The following is an 11,282-nucleotide window of genomic DNA, read 5'->3' as shown; positions in this document are numbered from 1 at the left end:
CCCTGGGTTGAGGGCGTGCAAGAGGCAACCTCCTCCTCCCCCTCTCTCTAGAAATGAACAAATAAAATCTTTAAAAAACATGAGGCCTGTAGCATCAGCCGCCCCTGGGGGCTGTTAGAAATGCAGAATCCTAGGCTTCACACTAGACCCACGGAACGTGAACCTACATTTTAACAAGATCCCCAGGTGGTCCAGGTGCACAAGGTTGTGAAGCTCTGATATAAGAGACAGGCTGAGTGGGACCAAAATATTGTCCAAATAGGAAGCCAAACAGATATTTTTAGATACAAAAAGAAAAACAGAAGCATCAGCACCCCTCTCCCCCAGCAGTGTGTGGTTAAGCGTTAGTCAGTGGGGGCTGAGCATCTCATGTCACACGATCCATGCATGCATTTTCAAGGACCCCCAGAGGTGAGCTGGTGGGGGGTGCATTTCCCATCTCCAGCACCTTCTCAGACCACAAAGGGTCACCTCCCCAAAGCAAAGGCAACAGAACCGAGAATCACATTTTGGACCTTGGGGATGCCACCTTTAAATCAGATTTTCTACTCTTGCTTTTCTTTCCAACGCACTTGGCTTTTGAACTTTGTAACTTGCCAAAGACACAATGTGGTGCCTGAAGCCAGTCTGAACAAACACAGAGTCATTTGGAGGCATCTGGAAAAGGACCGTGTCCCCCTTCTTTCCAGGGGTGGATGCTCTGCAGGCCTCGGGGCCTGGAGCCAAGGGCTAGCAAAGCTTCCTGGGGAGGAACCAGCGTTAAGCTCTTCACTGAAGAAAACAGGTGCAAAAGGCGGTTCTGGTTCCGGTTCCGTTCACAGCGAGGACAAAGATGAGGCTTAAATGAGCCCAGCAGCATGCCCACCCCTGCTGGGAAGGAGGGGTCTGCTCAGGACCTGCTTCCAGGCCTTGGATTCTGCTTCACTGAGGATGACTCATTCTTAAATTCCTCTCTCCTCCCTGCCTGCCTGGGGTCTTACGCAGTCTTATCCCTGGAACAGCGTAAAGCTGCCTAAAGGATGATGTTTCTGCAGCGGCAAGCGCCCTCTTGGAGGATGAATTTTAAAATATTCATTTTTACAACTTGCTCCCAGCGATGACAAGCAGAAGACAAGATGCTGGGGAAGAGAAGACAGTGACACGGGTCCAGCGCAGGGAGGCGGGGGCTTCAGGGAACTTCGGAGCGACTGCAGCACGGAGACGCCCCAGGAGCGGCCTCGACGATGACGGAGTTGAAGAGAGAAGGAGGAGCGGCCAGGTGTGCCCTTCTAACGCTCTTTACAACGCCGACAACCTGTAGACAGCCCTGCTGTGTCTGCCCAGCCCCCAGGCAGGTCAGTTATTTCGGTAGCAAATCTCATCTTTTCCCCCCAGTCCAGATGCCCCGCCCCCTGGGGGCGGGGCCGGGCTCCTGATTGGGGCAAGGCCACCCGGAAGCTCCCATCCTTGAGGGGAAACGGGAGACCTGGAGACTTTGGGACTCGCCTGTGCTGGTGGTGGCGCCTGTGCTGGTGGTGGCGCCCGGGGCGGCTGCCCCACCTTGCGGCCTGGACCCTGGGGCCAAATCCTCTTCCTTCCTACCCCTTCTTGAGGTCTCGCTGTTCACTCTCTTGAGATTTCTTGAGCCATCCCAAGGCATTTCAATAAATTATTACTTTTGCTTCAGGCAGAAAGAATTGGTTTATATTTGTAGCTAAGACCCCAAACTGATAGACGCCCGAAAGCAAGCCCAGCAACAGGGGCTTAGCCCCGCAAAGCACAGGCAGCGCACGCGGAACCCTTGGCCCGGGAACAGCAGTGGGATGGAGGCCGAGTGTCAGTGACACGCACAGACGTCCAGAACAGAGTGCAGTGTGCACGCAGGTTGTAACAAAACAGGATGCATAGTTTGGTACCATATTTGCAAAAAAAATATATTCTTTGTCTTCATAGAAAAAGATCTAGAAGGAAATATTGCAGTATTCATCCTGGAGGGTTGGACAGTGAATGATTTTTCTTCAAGTTTATCTTTATTTCCTAACCTTTCTGCAGTGATTGTGTGATGAGTTTTTCTGTCTTTTCTAACAGGCACAGGTGAGTCGCAGAGCCGTGCTGCAGGAGTAAAGCGAGGTGTGGGCCTTAGGCAGCGACTTAGTCACCACGTGTGGGGCTCCTGCCTGGGGCAGCTCCTGACAGCTCTGCCTGCAGCTCAGGAAACACACGGGAAACACGTGTGTTCTTGTTCCTCGGGACGAGGAGGAAGCACTGCCCACCCCCGGGCGCCAGCGCTGTCCCACTGACTCCCACAGGAACCTCGTGGGGAGGGTGACCGGAGAGGGCAGGTCTCCTGGCCCAGGGCCTCAGCACCCCAGGGGCTACCCAAGTTTGTAGCAGCCGGAAGGAAGGGGCTCCAAGTGTGGAAGGGCCCCCCCACTGTCCCGTGAAGCTGTGTGGGCCAGCCGCGGAGCTGGGAGGGGCGAGGGGAGGAAGAGGGCTCACCTCACCTCACCTTCCCCCACCGATGGGACCTGGATGCCCTGCCCAGCAGGCTGGCGGCCTCACAGGTGGCCTCAGAGGGAAGCAGGGGGAGGTCACGGGGGAGCGTGGATTTGTGGGGTGCTTATCCCACTGCTCCTGCTTATCTCCCAGGTCTCAGCTCCAAGGTTATCTGGTCGGAGAGGCTCTCCTTGACCCCTAAGCTGGGTCCCGGCCACCAGCACGTCAGCCCCTTGGTCTTCTCCACAGCATCTCGGGTAACTCACAGTAGGGCTGCTTTCCCGTCGGTTCACTTCACTGTCTGCTTCTCCCTCCGTGGCGTGCCTGCGCCCTGAGGGCAGGGCCTAGGACTGTGTGGCTCACAGCATCTCTGGTGTCCACCCAGTGTCTGACCCCTGTAGGTACCCACTGGGTGTCTGCTGCGTGACCTCCCGTCAATTGCTGCCTCCCTCTGGGCCTCTCCCAGGCCGTGGCCCGAGTGCAAATACCCCGCCCGCTCTTTTAGAAGGACCGGCCTCCCCCTTCCCGAGTGCACTGGGCACCACTTAAGGGAAGGCGAAAGACGCTGGAGTCATTTACTAAATTGTACCTCGGTCGATCGTTAAGATGCTAACATCCCAGTGATTTTCCCAGTAGTCACTGGTGTGCAACAAGCCCAACCATATTTCCTATTCAATAAGTTCTTTTATTGTAGGTTTACAGATCTTCCCATTACAATAATGAAAACAGCACTAGTGATTCGTAACACTCGGGCCCAAATCAAAGGGGACCCCCCTCAAATTATAAGGTAAGTGACACATAGTTGAACATACAGAGAATGTTGGGCAAGAAGCACTTAAAATATAGAAAATAAGGTCAAGGCTTTTGTGTGCGCAAAACACTTGAGGGTTTAGTTTATCAGGGTGATTGTTTCTGAAGGCATGATTTTCAAAACTATTTATAACCTGTGATACAACACAACTAGAGAGAAAAGGCAAAATCAAGCAAAACCAAAAATACCCCCAAAACAAAACCGAGGTAACGGAACACACGGGGTCGATGTGCAAACCTCCAGTCCTTTGGCCCTGGGACGGCGGCCGCGCGGGTTTCACGGAAATTCCCCGCAGACGGGTGCCTGGGCCTGGCGGGGCGTCGCCGCGTCCCGAGTCCTGTCTCCTCACAGAGGAGAAGAAGCTGCTTGTCCAGCACAGCTGCCCGGAGTGGGGCCCGGGTTCCCAGTCCTCTTGAGAACAGTCCCCAAACCTGGAAAGGCAAGGTGTCCTTGCGGCGGCCCTGGGGGCAGCAGGGGGCGGGGTCAGAGCGGGTCCTCGGCCCTGCCGGTGCTGTCCGAGTGGTTCACGGGCAGCGGGTGGGCCTCCGTGTTGAACACCCAGTCTTCCAGGGAGAGCGTGTCATCTTCCGAGAACAGGAGATAGAGATACCTGTGCCCCGGGCAGGGAGGGAAGCAAGGCACGGCCTGTCAGTGCTCTGCGGAGCGAGGGGCCCTGGGAGGAGTCTCAGGGGCCTCGGGGACAGGCCTGTGGCCGTGGGTGCAGGGGAGCCCGCGCCCCCAGGTCTCCTCGTAGGGCTGGACCCCAGGAAGTGCTGTGGACCCCCAGAAGAGCACTGAGCTTTGGAGCAGACAGGCCTGGCTCAATCCTGCTCTGCCCCGGCCCTCACCCCACGGCTTCGAGCAGGCACGGTCCCCGCCGGGCCCGTGTGCAAGTCCCGCCAGGGCACCTCACGGCCTAGACTCCGCTTTCTCTGCGGGGCGGCCTGAGCCCGGCACCGTCCACACTCCTGGGTGGCTCCCTGCATGCCCCCGGGACTCGGTAAAGTAGACACGGGGACACTGAAACGGACAGGGAGTGGTGACCCCAGAACCTCCGCTTCCCAAGCCACGTGGGCTTTTACTCCAAGGGATGGGCCACTCCAGTTCATCCTACAGGGGACCGCTCTGGGGAACAGGAAGGGCACGAGGGAAAGTTGGTAGCGACACCATTACCGTTGTTCTGATTTTACGGACGGAGGCAGTTTCACAGACCGAGGAGGCAGGTTGCAGGGCTGGACTTAACGGTACAGCCGCCCCGTCGCTGGGTGAGTCCCCCCATCTCACTCCCTGAGGCGAGAAACCAGCCTGGCCCTGGGCTCCAACTCACCCCTGGGGGTGTCACACTCTGGATCCGGAGCACCCCACCCCTCTTGGGCCCCCTTCCTGTGACGGCAGACCCCGACCCTGGTGAGGGGGCAAACTGCTGACCCCTCCCCCCTCCCCAGGAAAAGCCGGCCGCCCACGGGAAGGACGCTGACCGAGCCCCCACTCACTTCAGCGTCTCGGCCAGAAAGAAGGTCTGCTGCTTGTTGTCGTGGCTGGGGGCGCCGCTGTACACGTCCTGGATCCCGGAGAAGCCGGCTTCCGTCCGACAGTGCTTCTCCAAGGCCTGAACGGAAGGAAGACAGCCTTGGCGTGGGGAGCGGTGGGGGTCCCCCAAGACTCATGCCTGCACAGTGGGCCAGAGCTTACCCACAGGCGGCCCCTGAACCCTCGACTGGGGACCCCTGGCATCCCTGGCGGCAGAAGGCCGAAGTCTCCTGAAGGTCCAGCGCCAGGTTGGCGGGGCCTGCTGCCGGGAGCTTAGTCCCAGGGGCTGTGCCCCGAGCTCTCCGCCTGGTGTGAGCTTACAGAAACCTTCTCTTCGCCTCTCAGGGGGCAGACCGATGACAGGCTTGCCCGGGAGGGGACAGAGGAAGGCACTGGTGATGCTCGTGGGCTGGGATTGGGACCGTCGTGCCCCTGGATTCCCTGTGGAGACGTGGTCCCTGGGCCAGAATGAGGTGAGCCACGGGATGTCTGCATTTTGTACGGAAATGCATTTTTTTAACTCACGGAGGGTTGGCAGGTGGGGCCCAGGAGCACAAAACCCTTGGCCTTCAGTGGCCAAGAACCAGGCTTCAGGGAGGCAGGAGGCTCGGGCCAGCGAACGGTAACAGCGAACCTGAGCGGCCCCGCGCCCAGCCTGAGCGTGAGGCTCTGGGTGTGGCTCTGGGTGCGCCCGGGAAGGCGCATGCCTCTGAGAGCCGGGCACTGGGGAGGGGGTGGGGAAGGACAGGGAGGCTCAGCATACATCGAGGAACTTTCTGGAGTTCCCACACCTGCTTTTGGCACCTACCCCAAAGTGGGCATGAGCTTTCCCAGTAGGTAGCTGGGGACTGGTGGGGTGAGGGGTGTGCGGGCAGAGCCCAGAGAGGGGTGCGGGTTGCGTGGGGCTGGGCTGGCTCTGGGGAGAGGTGGGAGGCGAGCTGCTGGCCTGGCAGCTGTTCCTGTTCGAGAGGAGAAATCTAAAGCTTTGGCTCGGACTCGAGGGTCAGAAGCGGCGACCGCACGTGCTCTGGGCCCCCTCTGGCTGCTGCCCTGCCTTCGCCCCTCTACGTTCACTGGCACCAGCGCCAGGTCCCCAGGACGACACATCTGAGAACCCTCTTCTCAGGTTCCTGGTTTGATTCTGCCCAGCTGGGGGCTGCTGGCTCCGCAACCACAACCTTGACCCTTTGCATTCTGAACTTCAGCCAGTTGTCTGCCTGGCTTGACCTTCCTCTCGGTGCCTGAGCTTCGACTGCGACTTCGCAGGGGCATCTGCCCCCTGTTCAAGCCTCCCCACCTGCACCCGCACCCCTCCCCCATGCCGGCCGCTCACCATCACCACTTCCCAGCCCCACTCCCGGTAGATGGGGTCATGGGTCTGCCGCCACAAGTACATGTAGCTCTCCACCACCTCGGGCCTCAGGATGTAGTAGCTCTCGCTCAGCTGCGTGGCCACTGCCTCTCGGCCGGAGTTAAACCAGAAGGCCTCCGGCCCCAGTTTGGTGTCTGCAGAATGAACAAGCACAGGGCCTGGGTCAGACCAGCCACCTGCTTTGCAGGGTCCAGGTGCCCTGGGCAGATCTGGGGGTGACGGCTGGTGATGTTGCCGCGGGGTGGGCCCTGCCTGGATTGCCCGGTAAGGCTCAGCTGGCCAGATATCCAGCTTCCCTTTTGGCCCAGGCTGGCCAAAGCAAGACTCTTGAGGCCTCAAAAATTTTGCAGTTTTAGAATCTGGGAATCCAAATGAACGTCCCTAACTGTGCTTCCTAACTGTGTATTTTGAGACACTAGCTGTGCAAGGTGTTCACCAGAGCTCAGCCACGACAGGACTCCGGGGTTAAACACGTTTGGGTTTAAACACAGTGGGTCAGACACAGCAAACTCCTGCAGGACCTACCAGGCCCTTTCACGTGCTGCCATGCAAGGAGGCTTCTCCTCCCGCCTTAGGAAAGGCTTGTAGCTCCTCCCAGAAGCAGCCCTCCTGAGCTGCTGGCTTGGGAGACCGCGGACTGGAGATGAGGGGAGACCTGCCCAGAGCGTGCACTCAGGGGGAGGGAGCTGGCTCGTGGAGAAGGCTGGTGAGGCCTGGGTGTTGCTGCTGCTGCTGTTTTGTTTGGTTTTGGACCACTGATGGCCACTCCTGCCTTTTGGATGACCACAGTTGTATAACCACGGCCGCAGCCACCATTTCTGATTTCAAAGGCTGTGCTGGGAACTTTATGTACGTGATTTCAATCCTTAAAGAAATGTGGGGGTTTTGGTTTTTCTTTTGGTAAGGAGACGTTATTATTCCTCTACCGCACATGTGGAAACTGCAGATCAGGGAGGCCGAGTAATCTGCCCGGGGAACACGCAGGAGCCGTGGCTGAGCTGGGACGTGGCCCGAGGTCTGCCTGCTGCCCTTTCCCTGGGCGGCGCCCTCTCTCTCTCCGTTCTGCGGACCCTGCCTGCACATCCCGTCCAGGTGGACCGAGGGCCCGGCTCTGGTCCTACTGTGAGCCCTCCCTCCTCCTAGTAGGGTTCAGTCCCTGAGAGGTCCTGGGCTGCTTTTCCTCAAGACGTGGGCTTCGCAGGGTGCCCTACTCTGCTGTGGAGGTTTCCTGGAAGAGGAATTAGCCAGACCGGGCCCCTCCCAGCCTCCCAAATGGGGCCACCAGTCCTGCCCTCAGAAAACAGTCGGAAAAACAGCCGTCTTGCCAAGCTGCTCACGGGCGAGAGCACGCGTGACTGCTGCGGCCGCCCGTGGCCGAGCCGGGCTGGCTGGAACCATACGCTCTATTAAGCGGACTGTCTTTTACGGTCTGGGCTGATTGTTCCAGACAAATAGCAAGCTGTTTATTATTCCTGAGATTTCCTGTTTGTTTATGGCGCCAGCAGAGAGAGCTCTTTGAAGGGAATTGAAGACCAGTTTGAGGGACGCATTGTGAGTTGCTGGCTTTCTGAACGGCTCCAGGGGCTTGGGATTGGACTGCGGCAGTCACCTCGGTGGACCAGTAACAAATGCCCCGTGCTGTTGGCTGAAGGCGCCGGCAATGCGCTCTCCGTGGGACCCGGCTCCTGACCCTGGGGACCCGTGTTACGGTTCTCGGTGAACTGACGGGAAGACGGAGGCCACCTCGCTGGTAGGCGGCAGAGCAGCACACGAACCAGGAATTTTTACTGCAGGTCTTGGGCTCTGTCCTCCAGCCAAGAGGGGGGTTAGACTCACAGGAGTGGGCACCCCCTGGGGCTGGGGGGGCGGGCAGGGGCGGTTCTGAGGGCGCTGTTCAGGGGCAGCCACGAGGCGGAGCTGAGCATCAGCAGACCTGGGTCCTGGGCCAGCCTAGCCGCTCAGAGCAGTGAGACTGTGGCTCTGGACTGACTCAGTTTCCCCATGTGCAATAAACGAGGAGTTGGGTTCCGTCCTCTGGCGCGACCTCTGACTCTCACATTGGACAATTCTGCGTGAGTGCTGAGCAGATGGTCAAGAAGCTCTCGGGCTTCCCGGGTGTCTTGGACCAAAGAGGGAAGACGGAGGGGCTCTGGGGAACGTAAGTGGAGGTGGGTGGGGCAGGGGGCAGGGAGAAAACACCTGCGAGGCCCAGGAAGCCAACCTTTCTGCCGCAGGGGCCGGAGGGCCCTCTCCCCCCACCCCCCCCCGCCCCCGGGCCCCACACAGGGGGCCTTGGCCGCATCATCGGGGCCTCAGCCTCCTCATCTGGGCGGTGGGGTCGGCGGCGATGTGCGTGGAGTGCTGGACACACGCTGGCCCACACACCAGGCCCGCAGGCAGCCCCGGTCCCCTTCAGCTTGGGGCTCTGTCTCAGCGCACACACAGCACAGCCGATTCCGTGAGGCCGCAGAAGGCGGGACTGCCCTGCGAGCGTGCGTTCCCCTCGCTCGCTGCCACTCCGCTGTGCTTCCCAGTTCTCCCTGGGGTCTGGCCTCAGTCCTTCCTGCTGTCCCCCCCCCACCCCCCCCGCAGGGTTACCTGAGCGGTCATACGACTCGTGGCACGTCTTGGTGATCTGGGCTGCGAGCTCTCGGTAGCGGGCCCTCTTCTCCTCCTCGGCGTCCTCGGCGCCCAGGGCGATCATGCCCCCGGAGAAGCAGGCCAGGTGCCCCATCTTGTGGTCCAGAATGCCCCCGCGCCACTCAGCAAAGTAGGTCAGCCCCCCGGGGGACACGTTCAGCAGGTGGGTCTCTATCGCCTGGGAGCAAGGTGGGGGTTGGGCAGGGGGAGGGGTGCGGGAGGTACAGAGAAGGGAGGGGGAGGACAGAAAACGAATGTTTTGGAGACAGCAGCAGACGCAGCTCTGCCGAGCCCTCCGCCCCGGGCAAAGGGGGCCACTGACCTTGGCCCTCAGTGGGCTGGGGAGAGGTTCTGCCGCCCAGCTGAGCCCTGGTGCCTCCTGGGGGCTTGCGGGAGCGCCCCAGGGTGAATCTCTTACACACTCTTAAATCTCATACATATGAAAAATTTCAAAAAATCTTTAAAAATCATCACCCTCCGTTATATCCTTGGTTAGGGAATCCTAACCTGGACCCCGCTGGCCCACGGATGCCCCTAAGACTGTACACACCACTCTTGAGTACGTGAGTTTTCATGGGACGAGAATCCCAAAAGGACCCCTGGGAAACGAAGAGCTGCTCTCCACAGGCCCTTGTCATTCGCCTTCTCACTTGACGCCACCGCCAGCCAGGCCCGGGGTCGGGGGGGCAGGCTGCAGTGCTCTCCACAGACAAAGAGGTGGAGTGGCTGCACCCAGGTCACCCAGCCATACCGGGATTGGGGCAAGGACCCCCAGACGCCCATGTGCCACTTCTTACACTACCCGACGGCTGCTCGTTTCGGGGGCAGTGCGCTTTGAGAGCCCCCCCAGCTCCGTGGGAGGTGCCGCTGTCAGTGAAGACTGCCAGGAAGCTGGGGGGACAGGTGCCAGGCACTCACGCCTCCCACTCCCTGCTGGCCTGCTGGCCGTCCCGGCTGCCTGGAAATGGAGGTGTTGCTGGCAGCTGCCCACACAGCTGCAGGGGGGCTCGATGGGCCCCCCGGGGGTCTGGGTCCCGGACAGGGTCCGTGGGCCCAGGCCTCTGCCTGCACTGTTGCCCCTCCACTCTGCTCTGCGGGGGCCTCTGCACTCTGTCACTGACGAACCCGACTGTGTCGTGTGCTTAGCACCCTTTCGTGGATGCCAAGTGCCTCCAGATGGAAGTCCAGTGGGGCCTCTGGGCCCCCCGATCTGGAGCCTGAGGTTTAACCTGACGCCATGCACGTGGCTCTCGGGCTCAGACCCCGGCCCCACCAGCTTCAAGCTGTGTGACTTCGGGCGGGTTCTGCGTTCTCTCTGCGCCTCAACTTCCTCGCGTACAAAGTGGGGCAAGAGCACGGACCACTTCACAGCGTCGTGAAGGAGACATGAGACGTGTCTGTGGAGGTCCGCCTGCTTCTCAGCACAGAGAGGGCTCTCACTGAAGGCTGGCGATGCCAGTTCCTCCCCAGTCCGCCCTCTGTGCCTCCCACCTCTGCCCTGTCCCAGCCACGCTGGGCTCCTCAGGCGTGCCCCCCTCCCCTCCCCGCACTGAGCTTCCTGTGAGCGCCTCCTCCAGGCCGGCGCTGAGCTGGGGGCAGGGCCCACAGCCCCCGAAGGTGGGCCTGGACCCTGCCTTAGCGAGCACAGAGGCTTCCCAGCAAAATCAAATACACACGAGTGTCACAGCTGCGACCAGTATTTTGAATGAAACAAACCGAGGGGATGGGACAGGGACAAGCTCGGGGAGGGGGCCTACTCTGCAGTCAGGTCAGAGAAGGTCTCTGCCACGGTGACGGTGACACTCACAAGCTCGTGAAGGTGCCCGCCTCGGGGCTTTGCCCTCGCTCTGCGCCGCTCTGCCAGCTCCTGCTTGGCCTCCGGCCTCCTCCAGGACGCTGCCTGGGAGAGGACGGCCCGCTCTACGCCACTGCTGCCCGCGGTCCTACTCCCTGTGATCTCTCTACGTGGTGCTCTGCCCACGCCGTGTGTGCGCCTTTGTGAGGGTTTCTGTGGAGCACGGCTCTCCCCCAGCGCTCTGCGTGCCGTGTTCGGCAGAAGCTTCCCCCAGCACTCTCCAGCCAGGGCCCCGCCCACGGACGGTGCTCAAGCGAATGTGCTCCTTGAGTGTTTTCTCCTTTTCCTTCTGTAAGGCCTGGGCTGGCGGGCTGGCCGCAGGGCCCGCCCTGAGCAGTGGAGAGGGAACTGTGGGTGATGGCCCCGCCAGGGCAGCTGCTCACGCAGGGAGAGGCGGGGAGCGCCAACCACTGCTGGGCCGGGTCTGCTCCGGGCTGGGCCCTGCGCGGGGGCAGAGCTGGGTCCGGGCGGCTGCTCTGCACCCCTGAGCATGCAGGTGAGGGCGGGTCCAGGGTGCAGAAACCGGGTGCAGTTACCCGCTGTCAACACTCGGGAGAGAATGCAGGCACAGGTGTGGGGGTGGGGGAATCCCTGGAAGC

General features: G+C 60.5%; 1 protein-coding gene across 1 annotated transcript in view; it reads right to left on the bottom strand.

Annotated features, from left to right (window-relative positions):
* Positions 1-3,139: 3,139 nt before the first annotated feature.
* The window catches only part of MAN1C1 (mannosidase alpha class 1C member 1), a 131,005-nt gene continuing 122,862 nt past the window's right edge, over positions 3,140-11,282 (bottom strand). The window contains exons 9-12 of the mRNA XM_028514022.2: positions 8,787-9,006; positions 6,150-6,322; positions 4,780-4,895; positions 3,140-3,896 (exon numbers count right to left, since the gene is read on the bottom strand). Coding sequence (XP_028369823.1) covers positions 3,770-3,896; positions 4,780-4,895; positions 6,150-6,322; positions 8,787-9,006 — 636 coding nt within the window. The 3' untranslated portion in view covers positions 3,140-3,769. The remainder of the gene's footprint in view (positions 3,897-4,779; positions 4,896-6,149; positions 6,323-8,786; positions 9,007-11,282) is intronic.

This window comes from Phyllostomus discolor, chromosome 5 (assembly GCF_004126475.2).
Source record: "Phyllostomus discolor isolate MPI-MPIP mPhyDis1 chromosome 5, mPhyDis1.pri.v3, whole genome shotgun sequence".
In the NCBI taxonomy this organism is placed as follows: Eukaryota; Metazoa; Chordata; class Mammalia; order Chiroptera; family Phyllostomidae; genus Phyllostomus; species Phyllostomus discolor.
This window is presented reverse-complemented; position numbering and strand designations above follow the sequence as displayed.